The sequence below is a fragment of the Lepidochelys kempii genome, chromosome 23 (genome assembly GCF_965140285.1).
Source record: "Lepidochelys kempii isolate rLepKem1 chromosome 23, rLepKem1.hap1, whole genome shotgun sequence".
NCBI classification, from domain to species: Eukaryota; Metazoa; Chordata; order Testudines; family Cheloniidae; genus Lepidochelys; species Lepidochelys kempii.
The window spans coordinates 1593215-1614170 of record NC_136402.1 but is presented as its reverse complement, the minus strand read 5'-3'; the positions used below and the strand labels follow the sequence as shown (position 1 = coordinate 1614170).

General features: G+C 59.8%; 1 protein-coding gene across 3 annotated transcripts; it reads right to left on the bottom strand.

Annotated features, from left to right (window-relative positions):
* Window positions 1-6183: 6183 nt before the first annotated feature.
* On the bottom strand, window positions 6184-11545 carry LOC140901958 (cytochrome P450 2F1). 3 transcript variants are annotated; one of them, XM_073321461.2, is made up of 5 exons: window positions 10733-11545; window positions 8985-9126; window positions 8323-8503; window positions 7332-7473; window positions 6184-6657 (listed from the first exon to the last, which is right to left on the bottom strand). In XM_073321461.2, exons 3-5 carry the CDS (start codon window positions 8380-8382, stop codon window positions 6476-6478), a joined length of 384 nt encoding a protein of 127 aa, XP_073177562.2. In that variant the 5' UTR covers window positions 8383-8503; window positions 8985-9126; window positions 10733-11545; the 3' UTR covers window positions 6184-6475. The 3 variants fall into 3 exon arrangements, with proteins under 3 accessions (XP_073177562.2, XP_073177561.2, XP_073177558.2); XM_073321460.2 differs by lacking the exon at window positions 10733-11545 and adding an exon at window positions 10622-10723; XM_073321457.2 differs by lacking the exon at window positions 10733-11545 and having other exon boundaries at window positions 8985-10605.
* Between the last annotated feature and the right edge of the window lie 9411 nt (window positions 11546-20956).

The following is a 20956-nucleotide window of genomic DNA, read 5'->3' as shown; positions in this document are numbered from 1 at the left end:
GTCGTGAGCTCGGCCCAGCGAGTCCAACCGAGCTAGGCTCCCAGGGGGAGACCTGGCCATTCGTCTGGGAGCGCCGCAAGCTCCCCCTTTTCCAAGCACTCACCTGGGACGTCACTCAGAGCTTTTCAACCCTTTGGCAGGGCAAAGCTGAATTACAGACTTCTTTGCGCTGCTGTATTCTGGGCCCTGTGTATCACAGAGCAGCCTTGGGGCTGCTCTAACTAGAGATGGCCTGTTTTTCCCCACTCACCTGGCGAAAATTTGACAAGGAGGGGGAGGGTGTGAAATGCATCATCAAAATTTCCCCACAGAAAAGTGTGATTTTGGGGAGGAGGGGATCAAAACCAGAAATATGTTGAGTCAGGGGTGCCTCATGGGAGTTGTAGGTCAGGTGGCTCATGGGCCCCATCTCCTCCATAGGCCTGTCTCCCCTGGAGGACTACATTTCCCATGATGCACTCTGGTGTCCCCCTCTGCTGAGAAGGAAAAGTTTCAGCCAGCCCAGGTTCTAACTCGTTCTGCCACTTGCCAGCCCTCGGGGAAGCGGTGAATAGAAGTAAGGCTGTGTGCAGCCCCCTACACCAGGGGATGGGAGAAGGCACATGGACCAGCCCCACCCAAGAAGGGAGTCCTATGGGGCCATCTCTGCCCACCCTGGCACACCCTGGCTGTGTGGTGGGACACTGATCTCTCAAGGGCTTTGGGCTTCCAGCCGAGGCGCCAGTGAGCAGAGCTGGGTGGGACTTTTTTGACAAATTGGTTTCCCCCTCCCGCCCCCCGCCATTGAAAAATGCCGTTTGGTCCAAAGAGCTGGTAAAGCAGGTTCGGGGCTGACGGGTTTCCCGACTCAGATAAAAGTGTCAAGGTTGGGAGCAGGGGGGATTTTGAGCTCAGCTAAAAGGTTCGACATTTTCTATGGGAACCAGCCCAGGAGTTCCTATTTTCCTTTCCAAATTGAAGCAGATTAGACCCCAGAAAATCAAAGTGCTTTGAAATGATTAAGCTGCTTTGATCAGCCCAAAGCAAAACACACAATTCAGTGGGTTTGGGGGGGTTGTTTGTTTTTTGTTTTTTCAGTTTGCAAAGATTAGTTGCAGGTTTCAGAGTAACAGCCGTGTTAGTCTGTATTCGCAAAAAGAAAAGGAGGACTTGTGGCATCTTAGAGACTAACCAATTTATTTGAGCATAAGCTTTCGTGAGTTACAGCTCACTTCATCGGATGCATGCCGTGGAAACTGCAGAAGACATTATATACACAGAGACCATGAAACAATACCTCCTCCCACCCCACTCTCCTGCTGGTAATAGCTTATCTAAAGTGATCACTCTCCTTACAATGTGTATGATAATCAAGTTGGGCCATTTCCAGCACAAATCCAGGTTTTCTCACCCTCCGCCCCCCCCACACACAAACTCGCTCTCCTGCTGGTAATAGCCCATCCAAAGTGACCACTCTCTTTAAAATGTGTATGATAATCAAGGTGGGCCATTTCCAGCACAAATCCAGGTTCTCTCACCCCCCCCCCACCCCCATACACACACAAACTCACTCTCCTGCTGGTAATAGCTCATCCAAACTGACCACTCTCCAAGTTTAAATCCAAGTTAACCAGAACATCCGGGGGGGGGGGGTAGGAAAAAACAAGGGCAATAGGCTACCTTGCATAATGACTTAGCCATTATTAAGGATCTACAACCTATCCTAAAGGATGACCCAACACTCTCACAAATCTTGGGAGACAGGCCAGTCCTTGCCTACAGACAGCCCCGCAACCTGAAGCAAATACTCACCAACAACCACATACCACACAACAGAACCACTAACCCAGGAACCTATCCTTGCAACAAAGCCCGTTGCCAATTGTGCCCACATATCTATTCAGGGGACACCATCACAGGGCCTAATAACATCAACCACGCTATCAGAGGCTCGTTCACCTGCACATCCACCAATGTGATCTATGCCATCATGTGCCAGCAATGCCCCTCTGCCATGTACATTGGTCAAACTGGACAGTCTCTACGTAAAAGAATAAATGGACACAAATCAGATGTCAAGAATTATAACATTCATAAACCAGTCGGAGAACACTTCAATCTCTCTGGTCACGCAATTACAGACATGAAAGTTGCGATATTACAACAGAAAAACTTCAAAACCAGACTCCAGCGAGACACTGTTGAATTGGAATTCACTTGCAAATTGGATACAATTAACTTAGGCTTGAATAGAGACTGGGAGTGGCTAAGTCATTATGCAAGGTAGCCTGTTTCCCCTTGTTTTTTCCTACCCCACCCCCCACCCCCCCGCTGTTCTAGTTAAATTTGGATTTATGCTGGAAATGGCCCACCTTGATTATCATACACATTGTAAGGAGAGTGGTCAGTTTGGATGAGCTATTACCAGCAGGAGAGTGAGTTTGGGGGGGGGGAGCGGGGGGGGGGCGGGGGTGAGAAAACCTGGATTTGTGCTGGAAATGGCCCAACTTGATTATCATGCACATTGTAAGGAGAGTGGTCACTTTGGATGAGCTATTACCAGCAGGAGAGCGAGTTTGTGTGTGTATGGGGGTGGGGGGTGAGAAAACCTGGATTTGTGCTGGAAATGGCCCACCTTGATTATCATGCACATTGTAAGGAGAGTGATCACTTTAGATAAGCTATTACCAGCAGGAGAGTGGGGTGGGAGGAGGTATTGTTTCATGGTCTCTGGGTATATAATGTCTTCTGCAGTTTCCACAGGATGCATCCGATGAAGTGAGCTGTAGCTCACGAAAGCTTATGCTCAAATAAATTGGTTAGTCTCTAAGGTGCCACAAGTACTCCTTTTCTTTTTTTAAAGAATAGTTGGTGATTTCAACTTTTTATCCCGATTTGGGGGGGGGGGGGATTTCAAACGCTCAAAAATATTCGTGGAGGAGAAAATTACATCCTGCCCAATTCTCCCCACATAGTCTGGACACATTAATCCCAGCTTCAGCCCCATCGGGTATTAATGAGGCCAGGAGATCGGCCATATTTGTTTTTAATAGAGGAGTAGGACTGTCCTGTCAATAAGAACGTCTGTCATTAGCCTTCCTTCTTAAAAAGTACCATGTTATTCTACAGACATGGATTCTAGTCCTGGCTCTGCTGCCTGGGATAAATAATTTCACTGTTCTGTGACTCAGTTCCCCCATATGGACAATGGCGCTACAGATTCCAGCCTCCTTTGTAAAAGACATTGAGAGCTATGGATGAAAAGAACTAGGTTATTATTATTATTCCAGCAATGATCTAGAAGAGCACAGCGTCCAATAATGTCACCCGTTTACCTCCACAGTATCCTGTGGCCATGAGTTCCACAGGTTAACTTTACAATGAGTATAAAAAAAGACGTCATTCGTCTGCTATTGTGATTCACAAATATTAGCCTATCTGACTCAGTAACATCCTCTGGCTTCTCCTCCCGTAGCATATCTTCATGAATCAACCAGGGTAACTCTACAGGGAACGAACCCTGGTGTTTAAAACATGGGACCACTCTACCAGCATCACTAGGAGGTGCACGATTCAATCTACCACCTTGCAGAAGCCGACTGGTTATATTTGCCCCCATGGTGACCTGTCCTGTCCCTCCCCCACCCACCCCCCTTAAATCCATGAGCCTGCAATTCTGCCACACAGGTGAAGGAGAAAATAAACTACCTGGCATTATAAAACCAGTTTTATTTAACTAGGAACACAGGACACAGCTCATATAACGCTCACCCGCAGCCCAGGCTAACCAACCAGCAGGACAAAGGAGCGAAAGAGGCAAACAGACTCAAGCGGTTTTAGCAGGGAGCCAGCCAAGACGTTGAGTAATATTTGAAAAGGGCCAGGTGTACCTCGGCATTTTGGCTGTGTCAGAGGGGTCACGCAACAGCTGAACGAAGCATCGGTGTGTAATTACAAGATCACTTATATAATTGTCTCTTTGCACTAGCGGAGCTGATTATTTCTATCCTACGCATGGCGCACATGTTTTGTTCTGGGTGGCAGCAGCGTTGCCTAGTGGATAAAGCATTGACGGGGGATTCAAGAGACCTGGGTTTTAGCCCCAGTTCTTCCTCTGGCTTCCTGGGTGACTGTGGGCAGTCGCTTCTCTCCCCCACTTCTTTGCCTCCGTTTCCCCATCTATTAAACAGGGATAATGCTATTGAGCTCCACTGTAAAGCATGTTGAGATCTATTGATCACATGCACTATATAAACGCTAGGTCTGTTGATTATTGTTGAACATCTATAGTGTGCGAACACCGACAAGCCAACCCAGTTGGACTCCGCTGCGCTAGGTGCTGCATGAACAGAAATGTCGTACGAGTCCCAAAGAAGCTTAAAAAAACTCAAACCTAGGAAAGAGGTTTAGTTGTGGTCAGGCTCAGTTAGCTCCTGGGAGCAACGCCCCACCTCTCACTCACGTTTCTTCCAGTCATGCTGAACTCAAAGGGTCCAAACAGCGTGACGCTGGTACCACACAAACAAACAAACACACGGCAAGGTTGGCTTAACAGAAATTATGAGCTTTGTGTATAGAATATATTTTGGCTTCTGGTTTTGTAGGTCACATTTTTCTCTGCCACCGTGAAGACTAGAAACGTGCTTAAAAAAACCCAAACCAAAACAAAAGCTGAGCTCACAGAATCCCATGACTCAGGCGGCTGGGGATTTAAGACGGCACACGCCTCCCCATGAAACCCCCCAGAACTGCCGACAGTGAGCAGGTGCGAACCAGAGTCCCAAAGAAGGGACCCTTAACCTCTGAAGTCTACGTTTTTCAGAGTAAGTAACGAAGCACCAGCGCCCAAGAAAAGGGACTTTTTGGAAAGTGCGGCACGTCCACCCTATGAAAATCCGGCCGGAGCTGTAACGGCACCAGCTCTCCGTGGCAGCTGTGTAGCTCAGTGGGAGATGAAAACGTCCATCATCCCAAAAACAGGTTTTCAACAATCTAAGCGCTCCTGAGATTAGTTCACCGCAAGAGGGAAGGTGTTAAGGACACAACCCCTTTCATCAGCTTAACTGTGGGCATGTTGGCAGGGTGGGAGGAATTTAAACCTTCTCCTTCCATGGAGCCCTGACAAGTTTGTTCAGGTGGCCTTTCAAGCAGAAATAAAGACACGGAGGAAATATAAAGAGCCTGGCTTAGCGGTAGCTAAATTGGGCCAAATTCTGCCCTTTTGAGAGCAACCAGAGCAGGAGAAATGTTTGTTTTCGCCACCGTCCTTCTGGCTGCCGTGTCTTGCGGTGAAAGACACCGGAGAGGTTTGCTGCCCTCCTGGGCCATGCGCTATGAAGCTTGGGAAAGCCCCTAGAATTTCAGACCTAGCCAGAAACAACCACCAAATGAGCCTCTAAGAGATGCACTCTCCAAACACTCTTCGCAGCAAACACTGGTCGTTACCCTGAATGCACCTTCCTTTCCCGTAAAACTATTCGCAAATTCTCCCCCATGCAGCAAGAGGAGTTTTCTGTAGTTATTAAAAAGGCCAAACACTGTGGATGGACGAATTGGAAAACTTGGACTTTTCAGGTGGCCCTGAAAGAAATTCCCAGGACATCCTATGGAAAATGGGATTGTCTCAGGAAAACTTGGCTTCATAGACTTTAAGGCCAATAATGACTATTATGATCAGTTCATTTGACTTTTACGGAGCCCACTAACTTGTGTCTAATGAAATGATCCGGTCAGAGAACGGCCCAAAATAATTCCTAGAGCAGATCTTTCAGAAAAACATCCCGTCTCGATTTAAAAGTTGTCAACAGTGGAGAATCCACCACTTCCCCCAGGGAGTTTGTGCCCTAAATTTGTGCCTTATTTTTAATTGGAATGTGCCTGGCTTTAGCTTCCAGGAGTTGGTTCTGCCTTTCTCCTCTAGCGTAACGGGTCCGTTAGGCCCCATGAACGTATTTATAAGCTGCGGGCAAGACACCAATCAATCGTTTTGATGAACCAAACAGAGCGAGATGCGTGAGCCTCTCCCAGCAAGGCAGGTTTCCAACCCTCCGATTGTTGTTCCAGCTTTTCTCTGCTCTCAAAATGCAGACAACAGAACAGGACCAGCTCTGCCCCACCCACACCCGCTGGCTAGTCCCTTTAATGACAGCAGCCCGGCCAGCCCCGAGCGTTCAGCAGATCAGGACTCAAGAAAAAATCACGGGATTGGCCGAGATTTAGGTTTGTTTTATTTGTCTCTGGTTTCTTTACTCGAGTCAAGTTTGTAAACTTTTCTCTATCACCCCCAGAGCTGGACAATTTTTATTTGTATTTGAGTTTAATGAAAACTTGAACCAAACTCACAAATCCGGAGCTCAGGACTTTGAAAAGAGAGAAGACCACCATCCTGATTAGACACTGCAAGCGACGAGGCCGGCGAGCTCATCTCACGCGTTCAAAGGCTGCGGGACACGAGGCTGTGAAAGGGGGAGCCAGGCGGGATGGGGCAGCGGCTCGCTCAGCGAGGGACAGCCCGGAGCTCGTAGGGACCTGGCACGTTCCCCAGGCCACTCATCAAGGGCGAGATGTCGATTTCCTCTGGGCAGGCGAGGGGCGTGAGGGCGAAGCTCTGCAGGACGGCGGTGAAGAAGAGGAAGAGCTCCATGCGGGCCAGGCCCTCGCCCAGGCAGATCCTCTTCCCTGGGGGGAAAGAAACACGGTGACGTCCGGGCTGTGCACGGGGGTGAGAGGCATGTCAGGATCCATCGCACCCCAAGTCTCGGTTACCCTCTCCCTGTACTTGTGGCTCAGGCACCTTTAAGACTCCTTTCATGTTCCCTGTATTCTGGGGACCGGCCCCCAGTGTCAGTTACAGCAGCCTTGGGGCTGCTCTAACTCATGCTCCATCCCCTTTATGGGCCCTGGGGGGCAGAGAATAGCCACAGCGCAGTGCACTCCGGCCACAACCCCAGTCCGCCCCCTATGGGTCCCGGGGGCAGAGAATAGCCACCGCAGCATGGGTGGTGGGTATCACAGGCGGGGGGAGGCTGTGTTTCCCCAAACAGCCTAGCATGGCCCCACCCACGCTCTGCCCCCAGGAGGGCCCCTGCTCCACTTCCCGGTGCTCTGCCTTGGCTTAGGCTGGCTGGGGCTGGGGCTGGCCAGCCTACCACTGGGGTGGCCCCTGGACTCTCAGGGGGTCATTTCAGCCCCACAGCGGCACAGAGGGGCCTGATCTCTCCTCGCAGTGACCCCAAGGCCGTGGAGCTAGCCTGTTACTCCATCCGAGGCCGGGGCTGGAGTAGACGTGTTAGTGAAGACTCAACCTGTCCCACTCCCGCTCCTCAGCCCCAGACCGGGCAGGCCACACGTACCCGTGGAGAAGGCCATGAAGGCGTCTTGCTTTCGGAAACCTCCTCTCGGGTCCAGGAAATGGGCCGGGTCGAACGAGGCCGGGTCTTTGAACTGGGCGGGGTCGTTGTGAACGGAGAACAGCAGCGGGATGACGTTGGTGCTCTGGGCAGGGGAAACGCAGAGCTGCAGCACATGCATCCAGAGGATCTCTCCGCCCATCCCTCCGTCCATCCATCCCCTGCCTATCCAGCCATCTTGATGTCCATCTGTCTTTTAATCCATCCATCTGTCTTTCTGTCTATCCACCCATCCTATCCATCTTGACAGTCTGTCCATCTCTGCCCAGGCACGGCTGGATAGAGTCTGTCTTGGGTGGTTTAGACCCACCAAACCCTGCCCATCGGCAAGGGGTTAGACAAATTGTCCCTTGTGGTGCCTCTCAACCCTCTGGTTCTGTGATTCTACATCCATCTGGCTTCTCCACCCACTCACCGAGCTGTCCACACGTCTGTCTGTCTGCCCATCCATTGACTCGTTCTTCTGTCTGGCACTGGTGCAGCCATCCGTCCGTCTTGTCTGTCCATCCGTCCTCTCAGTCTGTCTGTCCATTTATCCAGCGATCCACCCTCTAGCCACCTGGATCATTTTCTGTCCTTCCACCCCGTCCATCCAGCTGGATTGTCCATCCATCCGTCTGTCCACCCACCTACTCACGTGTCCCTCAGCCTCTCCAACCATCTATCTTTCCATCCCTCCACCTATCCAGCCATGCTATCTATCAGTCTACTTGTCTATCTACCCACCCATCCTATCTATCCATCCCAACGCACACCCCTCTCTCTGGCCATCTGTCCATCCACCCACCCACCCATCCGCCAGTCTATCCAGCCACGGTTCCAGCCGTTCCCTCTCCACACACCCTTTGGAAGCTGACAAGAGGGGAGACTCCAGCCCTGGGGGGCAGAGCCGTGTTTTCTTGCTCGAACGTGAGGAGGAGGGAAATCCCGTTACCTCTGGCAGCAGGAAACCCCTGAACCGGGTGTCCCGGGTCAGCGCGTGCGGGAGCCCCATGGGGATCACGTCGCCGAAGCGCGGCACCTCGTGGATCACGGCGTCGGCGTAGGGCACGTGCGCCTGGTCGCCTACCGACGGTCTGCGGTGCCACCCGATCGGAGCTCAGCGTGGACTTTGGCTGCGGAGAAACAAGCGGGATGGGAAGCGGTTTCTGGTTGGGTGGGGCAGCAAGGACACGCTCGGTCTGGAGCTGAGACCTGGCTGGCGATTTCTACACCCGCCCTTTTAAAATATAGACAGTGGCTTGGATCACCCCCGACTGCAATGGGGGCAGGGCCGGATCCTGATCTCAGCCTCCCAGGGTCAATCCAGCGTCACCCCGACTCCAGTGGGGTTGGGGCCAGATTCTGATCTCAGCTCCCCTGGGGCCAATCCAGAGTCACTCCTGACTGCAGTGGAATCGAGGTGAAACCTGGCTTCAGTTCCCAACTCGGACACAGACTCCCTGTGTGACCTTTGGACAGTCACTCGACACCCCCCCCCCATCTCAGTTCCCCCTCTGCACGGGGGGCTAACCATCCTCCAGTCGCCTGAGTGCCCGGCCCAGAGGGGGCCCCGCATTAGGAATAACTTGAGTCCCCCCTGCCCCCGCTGCTCACCCTGTATCTCCGGGTACTTCATGAGGAGGAGGAATCCGTAGCGCAGGGTGGTGCTGACGGTCTCTGTCCCCCCGAAGAACAGGTTGTGTGTGGTCGTCACCAGGGTCTCCCCGTGGAAGCAGCTCGGTGGGTCCTGGTTTTCCTGCAAGGGGAGGCATCCACACCTCCTCACTGGGGGCTGCCCAGAATTCGAACCCACAGCGCTCGGGTATCTCCCACCGTCTCCCCTTAGTGACTGCTCCACTGATTCAGTTTCTGGGTCTACTGTTGCTGCCAGCCGAGGGGGCTAATCCCTTAGCTGAAGGAGCGGAGCCAGATGCTGTTAGCCCTGCATCTCCCCGGTTCAAAGCCCCCAGCTGGTGACAGCCTCTCTGAACAGCCAGGGGGCCCCGCAATGCTGGACTTTCAGGACCCCTGAAATATTTGACAGAAGCACTTCTCATTTGCTGGGGGAAAGGACTGGGGCCTAGTGGCTAGAGCACAAAGCTGGCCTCCAGGACTCCTGGGTTCTATCTGCAGCCCGGGGAGGGGGTCTGGTGGTTAGGGTGCTGGAGGGGGACAGAGTCAGGACTCCTGGGTTCCATTCCTGACCTGCCGAGTGACTTTGGGCAAGTCACTTCCCTGTCCCTCCCCTGCCTCAGTTTCCCCCACTCTAAACTGTCCTGCCTCCCAGGGTGGAGCGTCACGAGAATTAAGCCGTTCATGCTTGCAGAGCGCTCCTCAAACCGCAATTCTCCGGCAACGCTCCCCACATCGAGGGCAGGGCTGTGAGAATGTGATTCACCGGAGCTTGGGTTACAGCTCGGCCTCCCGCGGCAGATTCAGACGAGGCCCCGGAGATTATCCCAAGCAGGCAGGAACCTGTACAGCGGGTGATGCAGCAGGGAGGGTCTCCAGACAAACTCCCCTCCCTACAAGTGCGGGGAGCGACTCGGGGCTGCTCGCGGGCCACTGGCCTGCGTGGCGTGCGGCTCTGCGGGGCCGGGCCAGGAGCTCGTCCCTTCGAAGATCAACCCCAAACAAAGCCAGTCGGCTCCTGCAGGCCAAGTGCCAGCCAAGGTCAGAGGCGGGGGCGAGGTTTTGGGCGAGCTGCTTGAGGCTTTTCTAAGCCACTTTAAAGGCGAAGGAGCCAGGAAGGCTGAGGGGGGACAGGATACACCCGGCCCATAGCAACAACGTTTCAGCCAACCCCCAAACAACGGGAACACCAAGGAACCCCAGCCAGGGCTTGCCCCACACTGTGCTGTGTGCTGTTCATTACCGCAGCACCACCCCAGCCCCGGGCCAGGCGCTGTAAGGACACAAGACCACGAACCCCGGGGGCACCCAGAATCCCCTCCTCCAACCAAAATCGCCCCCCCCTTTGTTATAAGGACATGGGAACAGCGAGAACGTCGGCCCCGTGTCAGTAACAGTGCGCTGGACACTATGGGCATGGTCACGGCTGGTTTTGTAAGCAAGTAGTTTTTAGGAGAGGTGAACCTGGGGGGTACGCAAGACACATCGGACTCCGGAAAGGGGGACAGGAGTCTGGAAAGGTTGAGAGCCGGGGACCTAGACCATCCCTGACAGGTCTTTGTCTGACCTGCCAGTGACGGCGATTCCACGATCTCTGGGCAATTTATTCCAGGTCTTACCCAGCCTGACAGACGGGAAGCTTTTCCTAATGTCCAACCTACGCCACCCGTGCTGCAGTTTAAGCCCATTGCTTCTTGGCCTGTCCTCAGCAGGTAACAAGAACAATTTACCTCCCTCCTCCTTGTACCAGCCTTTTACCGGTTTGAGAACAGCCCCTGACCGTATCTGCACTGCAGAGATAATAGTGGCTTAATCGGCGGGGTGGTGAAGCCATAAGTAGCTAATAATTAACCATTGCTTGAGCCACAGAAATGCTCTGGATCGACAACTGTTAAGAACATAAGAAAGACCAGACCAGGTCAGACCAAAGGTCCATCCAGCCCAGTAGCCAACGCCAGGTGCCCCAGAGGGAGTGAACAGAACAGGGAGTGATCAGTGATCTCTCTCCTGCCATCCATCTCCACCCTCTGACAGACAGAGGCGAGGGACACCCTTCCTTACCCATCCTGGCTAATAGCCATTAATGGACTTAACCTCCATGAGTTTATCCAGTTTTCTTTTAAACCCTGTTATAGTCCTAGCCTTCACAACCTCCTCAGGCAAGGAGTTCCATGGGTTAACTGTGCACTGTGTGAAGAACTTCCCTGTATTTGTTTTAAACCTGCTGCCCACTAATTTCATTTGGTGGCCCCCACTTCTTATCTTATGGGAACAAGTAAATAACTTTTCCTTATTCACTTTCTCCACACCACTCCTGAGTTTATGGCCCTCGATCGTACCCTAGTAACTAGTCGCTGCTGAAACTGAGGTATCATAGCAATGCTGAGGTTGATTTTTTTAAAATTCAGTGGTATGTTTCACAGCCCCTCTAGTGCTAATAAAAAGGGAGATTCCCCACTACCTCAAACAGTGGGCCTGGGAAACATGCCCCAGCCTTACCTGTTCCTCAGGATCCTGAAGCCAAAGAACCCAGGAATTTGGGCATCCAACTCACCCTCCACCGCCGCCACCCCCTACAGGCATCTGTCACTTTCATTACCCAGCCCATGGCCATTAGGTGCAGTCAGGGGCCCAACGCCCCGACCACAGCTGCTAATCTGCCCTGGATCAACCTGCAGTTCTCAGGCCTGGTGCTAAGGGGCAGTGGCAGGTGATGGAGAGTCAGTCCCCTGCTGGATTTTCCAGGGGAGCTCCAGCTACCGAGGGGTTAACTCCGCCCCCCCCCCCCAAACACACACACACGACCGCAGGCTGCTAATCTCAGCTGGGCCCCCATTCCACTACCGCCTGCGAAATCCAGGTGCTCAGGGGTGCAAATTCCCTGCCCCCCCTTCCAACGAGCGCCCCCTGCCCCGAGATCAGACTCCCCCAGGGCCCTCGGCTGAACCCCAGCACCTGAGCACCTCCCAGTCATTAGCAGTCATAATCGCCCCAGAGACCGGCACCTGCTGCATCCCAGGTGCGAGCAAGTTTGAAGCGAGGGGATAACGTGCTCCCAGGGAAGACGGCTCCTGCCCCGAAGCAGACGGGTTTTGCTCTCGGGGTGGTTTTATTCCCGTCTTATTCCCATCTGCCAGGCAGCAGGGTGCTCTGGCCCCCATCCTGCACCACGGGTAGATCTGGAGTGACTCCACTCAGTCAGCCAGGCTGATCCGGATTGACGCCGCTGTAACTGAGAGCAGAAATCCAGCTCTGGAGCCGTGGGGCGCTTTCCCTCCATGCCTTGACCCGGGGGGAAGGGGAGTCTCTGGGCTGGTTTGCCCAACACCAGGGCCCCAGGGCAGGGCCGAGCGGGGAAGCTGGCACTGCCCGGGGATGAGCCACGGCCTCTGCCCGTGCCCGTTCTCAGAGCAACGGTGCCACCCCAGGGTCACTTGCAGCGTCTCACCCCGTCCCCGTCAGCAGATGGTGGCGCCTTGCGAATCACTGCGGGCGGAAGGAGCTCGCCCGGCGCCCCGGCCCTTCCGTGCAGCTGTCATGTGCTGCCCGCCAGTAGCCAGGAGCAGCCAGGCCCCCGGGCAACCCAGCCCCTAGGGACAGAACCCAGAAGTCCTGGCTTCCAGCCCCCTGCTCTAACCACTAGACCCCACTCCCCTCCCAGAGCCAGGGAGAGAACCCAGGAGTCCTGGCTCCCAGCCCCTCTCCCACCCCCCCAAGCACTGGACCCCAGCCCCTGGGGCAGCCACCAGCTGCATCTGCCCCATGGGAGAGAACCCCCCAGCCTGCGTCAGAGTCGAGGGGCCACAAAGGAATCACCCCCCCGAGCAGGCAGGGGGTCACTGGGGGTAGCCCCCCTTTGCCCCCCCCTTCCCTGTCGCTGGCCGCAGAGGGGGGCAGCAGTAGACACCCCTCACCAGGGACTCCAGGCTGCTCCAGCACCTGACTGAGCCCAGAGTCCACCCCGGCGTAGTGGGAAATGGGGGGGGGTCTTCTGTCAACTACACCCCTGGGGGGGTCCGTAATTCACCCCCCCACAGCAGCCCAGGGTCCCCAGCTCCACGCCAGCTGCACCTTCCCCCTACCCAGGGGACATGAGACAGAACTGGGGACAGTGGGGGGGACCCCAACCAGCCTCCTGCGCCCCCAACCCCAGCCCCCCGGGCCAGCCACCATCGTAGCCTTGAGTCACCCCAGCCGGGGGGGGGGAATGTTCTGAACCAGCCCCCGCCCCCCCCCCGTGGCCGGGCGTCAGAGACACGGTGTCCTTGCTGCGGGAACAGGACACCCTGGCACGGGGCGGGGGGGGGGCGGACAGCTGGGGAGGGGGGGCAGCTGGGCGGGGTGTCTGAGCCGTGGGGCGGCTGGGGGCTGCGTGGAGCCAGCGCCAATGAGGATTCTAGTGGGGGGGGTAAACTGCCCCCCCATCCGCAGAAACAGCCACGAGCTCCCCCCCCACGCCTGGCCCCACGAGCTGGTTCACATGGTGCCCCTCACTCCCGACCCGCAGCCCCGGCTGGCCCAGCCCTGACCTGCCAGACTGGGGGGCGGTTTGAGGCTTTGAAGCTGTGGGGCTGGGGGCCCTGGAGGGCAGAGGAGGAAGGTCGGGGGGGGCTTCTTTCTGCTCCCCCCCCCGCACACACAGGATTCAATCTCAGCGGCTGCTCAGCCACCCCCTCCTCTGCCTGCCCCCCCTTCCCCCCAGCCAAGGGTCCCTGCCCTGCGGGCCTGCCCCACATCACCCCGTGGCGCCCAGCCCCCAGCCTGGCAACACCACGGGGCACCATGCCAGGCAGGGCTGCCCAGGGGCCTCTCGCCTCCGCCAGGCACTGAGAGGGAGGGACGGGGCCCTGGAAGTGGGCAGCGCTGCGGGGGGTGGTGGCTGAGAAGGGTTCAGTGACCCCAGAGGACCTTTTTCCAGTGGGGCAGGGGGGATGGGGCCTTTCCCCTCTGGGGGGCACTGGCCCCGATCCAGCCCCAGGGCTGGGGACTGGCTGGCCCGGGGACCTTCCCCTCCTTGGGAGCCCTGCCTAGTCCCATTGGCTGGCTGGGCCGAGATGAGTTTGTCAGGTCTCAGCCCCCGCCCCAGGGAGGTCCCTCAGGCAGGGGAGGGGCAGGGGTGTGTGAGGGGTCTCCGGTCTCCAGGGTCCCATGGGACCAGTGCAGCCCCCCCACCCCACCCCACTACCTCCAGCTGCATGGAAAGGGTTAACACCTCCCCTCCCAGCTGCAGTGAGCCCTGCCTGCCCCCCCAGCACTGGCCCCCCCACACACACACATTAGGTCACTGGGGTTAGAACTGGCAGCCCAGAGCAAAGGATTAAAAGGGCCAGGGCAGCCTAGGGCAGTGGGGCCAGGACTGGGGAGAACCACATCCCGCTGGGCCCAGGGGGAAACTGAGGCACTGGGAGGGGACGGGCTGTCCTTAAAGTCACACAGTGAGTCAGCCATAGAGCCAGGGACAGAACCCAGGTGTCCTGGCTCCCAGCCCCCAGCTGCATTAACCCACTAAATCCCACTCCCCTCCCAGAGAACCCAGGAGTCCTGGCTCCCAATTCCCTTACTCTAAAACAGTAGACCCAGGAACATGACTCAGTTACTATGCACTTGACCCCACCCCAGAGGCAGCTGCATCTCAGCACCGGGGGAGGGGTCCCCGTAGAACCAGCTGCCCCCGCGTCCCACCCCAGAAGTGGCTGCATCTCAGCAGCGATGCGGGGCCCTGAGATCGCCTAGGCGTGGGAGAAAGGCCCCCAGGCACAGTGCGAGTGCCTCCTTCCCGCCCCAGTGCTTGCCCCATGGACTCGCTCCCACTCCCCACCTCCCCCTGCCCCACGAGTTCCAGGAAGGCGTGGGGGGGGGGGGCGGGAAATAGGTTTCCTGGTAAACAGGGATCGGATGGCAGGCGCGGCTGGGAGCCAGCTCCCATCCCCCTGGCTCCGGGCTGGGGGGCAGTCACGGGGCAGGGGGTCCCTTGCCCACTGCAGGGGGCTCCGATTCCCCTCCCCCAAGGGGATTTTCCTGGAAGGCCAACAGGCCAGAGACTGGGGTAAACAGCCCCACTGCCGGGACCCCAACAGCTTCACACACACACACACACACCCCCGCAGCTGCCTTCCCACCCCCCACCCCCCAACACACACAGGGTCACCCGGAAACAGCCCCATGGGAGATGGGATTTCCCCATAAGAATTCAGCACCCACCCCCCAATGAGGCACTAGGGGGCGCCAGGCTGCAGGGGGCAGGGTGAGGGGCTCAGTGGGGGGTACAGGGCTGGGGTGGGGGGTGCCAGGCTGAAGCAGGAAGGGTGAGGGGATCAGTGGGGGGACACCAGGGGACAGGGTGGGGGGCTCAGTGGGGGGTGCTGACAGCCCCATGCCCCAGTGCAGCAGTGCACACAGTCTTCCCAGACCCCAGGACCTCTTCCCCACAAGTGGGGGGGACTCGCCTTCCAGGTCTGGGCCAAACCCACACGCAGGGTGATCTTGTGCTGCCTGCAAGAGACCCGCTCTGGGGCTTCGGCCACAGGCAGGATCCTTCTTCCCTTCCTGCCCTGCACCTGGAGCCCCCGTGCTCCACCCCAGAGGCAGCTGCATCTCAGAGCCAGCTAAGGGCCCCCCCCATGGCCATTGCCCTTTTAAAGACCCCACCCCCCACCCGCAGGGCTGGAGAGTTGCTGTCTCAGTGGGGCAGGCTTGGCCTTGGCCAGCGCAGCACATCCCGCAGGGGAGGGGTCCCCCCACCCCAGGGCTCGCAGCCAGCCCAGGGGTAACCTAAGGCCAAAGCCAAGGCAGCGCTGGGCAGGCGGGAGCGCAGGCCTCTGGCAAACCCAGGCGTCCTGAGCAGCTAGCTTAGCCCCCGGCTCCCAGCCCCCCACTCTAACCACAAGCTCCCCCTTCCCTCCCCTCCCCTCCCAGAGCTGGGGAGAGAACCCAGGAGTCCTGGCTCCCAGCCCCCTGCTCTAACCACTAGCTCCCCCTCCCCTCCCCTTCCCTCCCCGAGCTGGGAGAGAACCCAGGCGTCCTGAACCCCAGCCCCACCCCCCATTCCTACCTCTGCTACCAACTCAAGCTGTGACCTTGGCCACATCCTCTCCCTGTCCCATGCCTCCTTCCCCGTCCCCGTCCTGGGAAGTGCGGCCCCCAGGCCGGGGCCTTAATTCGCACCAGGGACCCCATTGGAAGATTCCTTCTCCGGGGACCTGACTCACCCACCAACACACCCAGCCCCAGAGCCACCTGCTGTCAGGCCAAAATGCAGCCACCTCTGGGGTGAGGCCAGAGAAGGACCAGGACTCCTGGGTTCTCCCCCCGGCTCTGGCAGGGGAGGGGGGCTAGTGGCTAGAGCAAAGGGGGGCTGGGAGCCAGTTAACTCCCACTTGGTGTTAGGTGCCCGAACACCTTTCAGGAGCTGGGCCCAAGGGTCTGGGCCAGAGGAGACCCGAGTTTGCCCAGCCCGCTGGCTCCCGAAGCCCCGCAAGGGTGGCATTATGCTGCCCCCGCCCGCCCAGAGAAAGTATTGAAGACAGCGTGTGAGCCACAGACACAGAGGGGCTGGCGACAGCCAGACCCCAGACCCCAATCCTGAGCCATGTCCCCACCCCCTGCCCGGGGCTGCCCCATTCTTAGCCCGCCCTGTGCAGAGGGCGCGGTGTTCTGCCAGCCAGAGGGCAGGGGGATCGCTGACCAGGGGGTCAATCTGTGCCCCGGCTGCTCCCCGCTCACAGCCCTGCCGCCCACGCAGCCAACTGCCAGCGTCCGGTTGAGATAGGGAATCAGAGGCAGCACCCAGCAGAGACTTGCAATGGGTCTGTGAGAAAGCTGGGGAGAGAACCCAGGAGTCCTGGCTCCCCCGCTCCTCTAACCACTGGCCCCCACTCCCCTCCCAGAGCTGGGGAGAGAACCCAGGAGTCCAAGCGGCCGGCACCGGGCTCACCTTAGTCCTGCCGTTGACGAGGTTCCCGCCCAGGTGCCCGGCACACTGCAGGATCAGCTGGTCGCTGCTGCCCATGAGGGCCCTGGCAGCCTGGCAGCCGGGCTCGCGCCCCTGCACCCAGGCGATCTGGGCCCCGCGGACACTGGCTCGCCAGCTGCCCGTCCTGGAACTTCCCCCTGCGGCCCAGCCCCTGCACCCCGGGCGCCCGGCGCCTTGCCCAGGAACCCGTCCCTCACGCAGATCCCGTAGTCGCTCAGGCAGGGCACCATGTCACCCAGCACCAGCCGCCGAGTCCCTGTTCTCCAGCCGCCTCCACTTGGGCCCCCCCAGCAGCCGGCCCCCGGCGTCCCCCTCCAGCAGCCACTTGGCCAGCAGGACGGCGGCCCCCTCGCTCTGCAGCGGGCACAGCTCCCCGGGTGGGCCGTGCCAGGCCAGGCTGGCAGGGGCCAAGCCGTGGGGGAGGCCGGGGCCCAACGAGCTCTCCGGGAAGCCCCCCATGGCGGGCCGGCTCGGGCCTGGGCACCGAGGCTCTAGGGGTGGTGGGCGATGCGGCTTCTGCATGGCAGCTGGGTCACGTCCATGGTGCCAAGCGGTGGCTGCCCCTGGGCTGGGGATCGGGGGGTCGCCAGGGTCCCCACCGGGGCGGGGGGGGATCTTCTGCAAAGACAGCAGGATTTAGGCCAGGGATCAGGGTGGGGGGGTCACCGGGGTCCCTGCAGGGGGGGAAGGGGGGAAATCTGCAAAGACAGCAGGGGTAAGGCTGGGAAGAGGGAGCTGGGGGGAGTCGAGGCAGGGAAAGGGCCGGGGGGGGGGGGGGGGCTGCAGTATCCAAACTGCATTCTGGCTGCCCAGTCTCCAACCCTCCCCCCTTCTACCCCCCCAAGGCGGGCGGGAGATGCGGGGGGACACTGAGCCCCAGATCCCAACCCGCAGGTGCATCCAGCCCCTTCCAACAAGAGACAGACCCCCCCAGGTCCCACTGAGGGGACCCAGGCACCCCCCTTTAAAGTATCAGCCCCACCCGACCCCCAACACCTCGCAACCCCCCCAGACAAACACCCCAAGGGCAGCGAACAGCCGGGGAGGGGCAGGGAAACAACCCCACCACGTGGCAGGTGAAGCCCTCCTCTTAAAGGGGGGGTGTCTCCCCAGCCCCCCAGATCTCCCCCCGGCCCATCACCTTGCGCAGCTCCCGTGCGCCATGCCAGGCTGGTTGTGCGCTGCACCTGCCCCCCCTTCGTTGCGCCCGATGGGGGGGGAGGAGAGAGGGGCTCGGGGGGGCCCTTTCTCTGCGGGGGGAGGGTGGGACGGAGCTCGGGCCGCCAGGGGCCCCACACCCACAGGGACGCCTCGCCCGACGCTGGGATGCGGGGGCTGGTTACAGAGCCTCCTGGCAGAAGGATTTGGCCCGGGAAGTGCAGGACGCTGCCTCCATGAGAGGGGCGACAGGCTGCGAGCCGAGGGGCGGCCCTAGAGGCCACTGCTCCAGGCCCCGGGGCAGGGAGCTGGTTTTGTGCAAAAGCAGCAGCCGGCTCCGGAGCTCCCCCAAGCAGCAACCCCCCAACACACAGAACTATCTACCCCTCAGCAACCAGGCTGGCAGGGGCTGCGGGTCGGGAGCGAGGGGCTCCGGCAGAGCTGGGGGGAGCCCAGGGCCGGGCTGGCAGGGGGCTGTGGGTCAGGAGCGAGGGGCACCAGCAGGTCTGAGGGGCCTAGGGCCAGGCTGGCAGGGGGCTGTGGGTCAGGGGTGAGGGGCACCGGCAGAGCTGGGGGGAGCCCAGGGCCGGGCTGGCAGGGGGTTGCGGGTCGGGAGCGAGGGGCACCGGCAGAGCTGGGGGGCCCAGGGCCGGGCTGGCAGGGGCTGTGGGTCGGGAGCGAGGGGCACCGGCAGGTCTGGAGGGCCCAGGGCCGGGCTGGCAGGGGGCTGCGGGTCGGGAGTGAGGGGCACCGGCAGAGCTGGGGGGAGCCCAGGGCCGGGCTGGCAGGGGGCTGCGGGTCGGGAGTGAGGGGCACCGGCAGGTCTTGGGGGGCCCAGGGCCGGGCTGGCAGGGGGCTGCGGGTCGGGAGTGAGGGGCACCGGCAGGTCTTGGGGGGCCCAGGGCCGGGCTGGCAGGGGGCTGCGGGTCGGGAGTGAGGGGCACCGGCAGGTCTGGGGGGGCCCAGGGCCGGGCTGGCAGGGGGCTGCGGGTCGGGAGTGAGGGGCACCGGCAGGTCTGGGGGGCCCAGGGCCGGGCTGGCAGGGGGCTGCGGGTCGGGAGTGAGGGGCACCGGCAGGTCTTGGGGGGCCCAGGGCCGGGCTGGCAGGGGGCTGCGGGTCGGGAGTGAGGGGCACCGGCAGGTCTGGGGGGGCCCAGGGCCGGGCTGGCAGGGGGCTGCGGGTCGGGAGTGAGGGGCACCGGCAGGTCTGGGGGGGCCCAGGGCCGGGCTGGCAGGGGACTGCGGGTCGGGAGTGAGGGGCACCGGCAGAGCACAGAGATGGCACCTGGCCACTCCCAGGCACGGCAGGAGCTGGTCGCCTTCAGCTGAGCTGGTTAACTGCCCCCCCAACCCTGCCCGTGCCCCTCGCTCCCGACCACAGCCCCCTCAGCCCGTCAAGTGAGCCAAAGCCTCGGCCCATCGCTAAACAGGGGCCGGGCCAGGCAGGCAAAGGCAGCTGGAGGAAGCCAGCCCCTGGGGGTCCCAGCCTGGGGGTGCTGAGAAATCACCAGTCGTCTGAGCAGAGGCCGGGTTCGGAGGGGAGGAAAATCCCGGGGCCGGCTCCCCCCGGGGTTATAAGTAGCCGGGATGTCGGCAGCAGCTCCCTCTTCCCGGAAAACATGCAGCGAGTGGGGGGCAGCTGGGGTGGCCGCAGCCCCTCGGGTCACTCGCCCCTCGCCTGCCCCAGCTGCCTCCTCGGGGGGGCAGGGGGGGAGCTTTCCAGATGAGAGCCCCCCTGCCAGCCGCTGCCCGGAGCGCCAGCAAACTGCAGCCATTGCTGGGGAGGGGGGCAGCCGTGCAGAGCAGAACGGGGCTGCTCAGTCCTGACCTGCAACCCCCAGCTGCAGAGGTGGGGGGGCAGATGGAGCCAGGGGAACCCTCTGCTCTTATGGGAAATGGACTGGGGGGAGGGGGCTGATCCTGTAAGAACATGGCCCGGCTGCAGGGCACGGGCACCCACAAGGACCAAGGAGCAGTGAGTGGAGAACATGCCCCAGGCCCTCCCCTCCCCAGCCCCCTGCAGGTGCAGCCCCACCCCCACCGAGGCAGGGCTTATATCTGGGACGTTCCTCTCCGCCCCCTGTGGGAATCCTGCTGAGCTCTCGGGCAGGTGAGATCCTGTGGCGGTGAGTTCCCCAGACATGCCCTCCCCTTGAAACCAATTTAAACGTTTCCTTTCCCCTCACAGCACCTGGGCCCTCGCTTTGCGCATGAGGGTGACTAGTGCCGATACGCCTTATCTCAGAGCACGTCACAGCGGGGCCGGAGCGTTACCCCTTTGCACATGGGGAAACTGAGGCACAGATAGACAGGACCTGCATGAGGTCAGCCAGCCCCTGGCAGAGCCAGGAACGGAACACGGGGCTCCCGTGTCCCCGGCCACGCTGCCTCCCCTGGAACAGGTCTAACCTACCCCCCTGGCCCGCTCGTCTGCACTTGCAGTTCAGCTGTACCTGTGAAGAGCCTGAGCTCAGACCAGGCACCAGCCCCCCATTCCTTGCGCTCTGCCCTCGGGGCAGGCCTGACCCCCGGCGCCCACAAGGGGGTAGTTTCCACTCTAACAACGCCTTGCCGGGCCTCCTGTATCCCCTGCTCCATGAGCCAAGCAGCCCTGGGCTCCATCCCTGGGCCTCTCCCATGGGGTGGGTGACAGGGTCCCTGCCATGGGACGGGCAGCCTGCTCACAGTGGGGCAGCCCCCCTTTTCCTGGCCTGGGGGAAGGATTCCCGCTGTCCCTTCCTGCTGAGTGGCCCACGCAGCCAGCTTCAAGCCTGAGGTGGCCCAGGAAAGCCGAGGCAGGGGGGTAGCCGGCAGCCGGCAGCCT

Excerpts from the sequence above, each read along its gene's own strand:
- LOC140901958 (XM_073321461.2), bottom strand. The coding sequence starts at position 8,382 with ATGGGGCTCCCGCACGCGCTGACCCGGGACACCCGGTTCAGGGGTTTC. Across the intron at positions 7,474-8,322 it reads GGGGTTTCCTGCTGCCAGAG|AGCACCAACGTCATCCCGCT; the intron begins GTAACGGGATTT and ends TCCCCTGCCCAG. Across the intron at positions 6,658-7,331 it reads CTTCATGGCCTTCTCCACGG|GGAAGAGGATCTGCCTGGGC; the intron begins GTACGTGTGGCC and ends CTTTCCCCCCAG.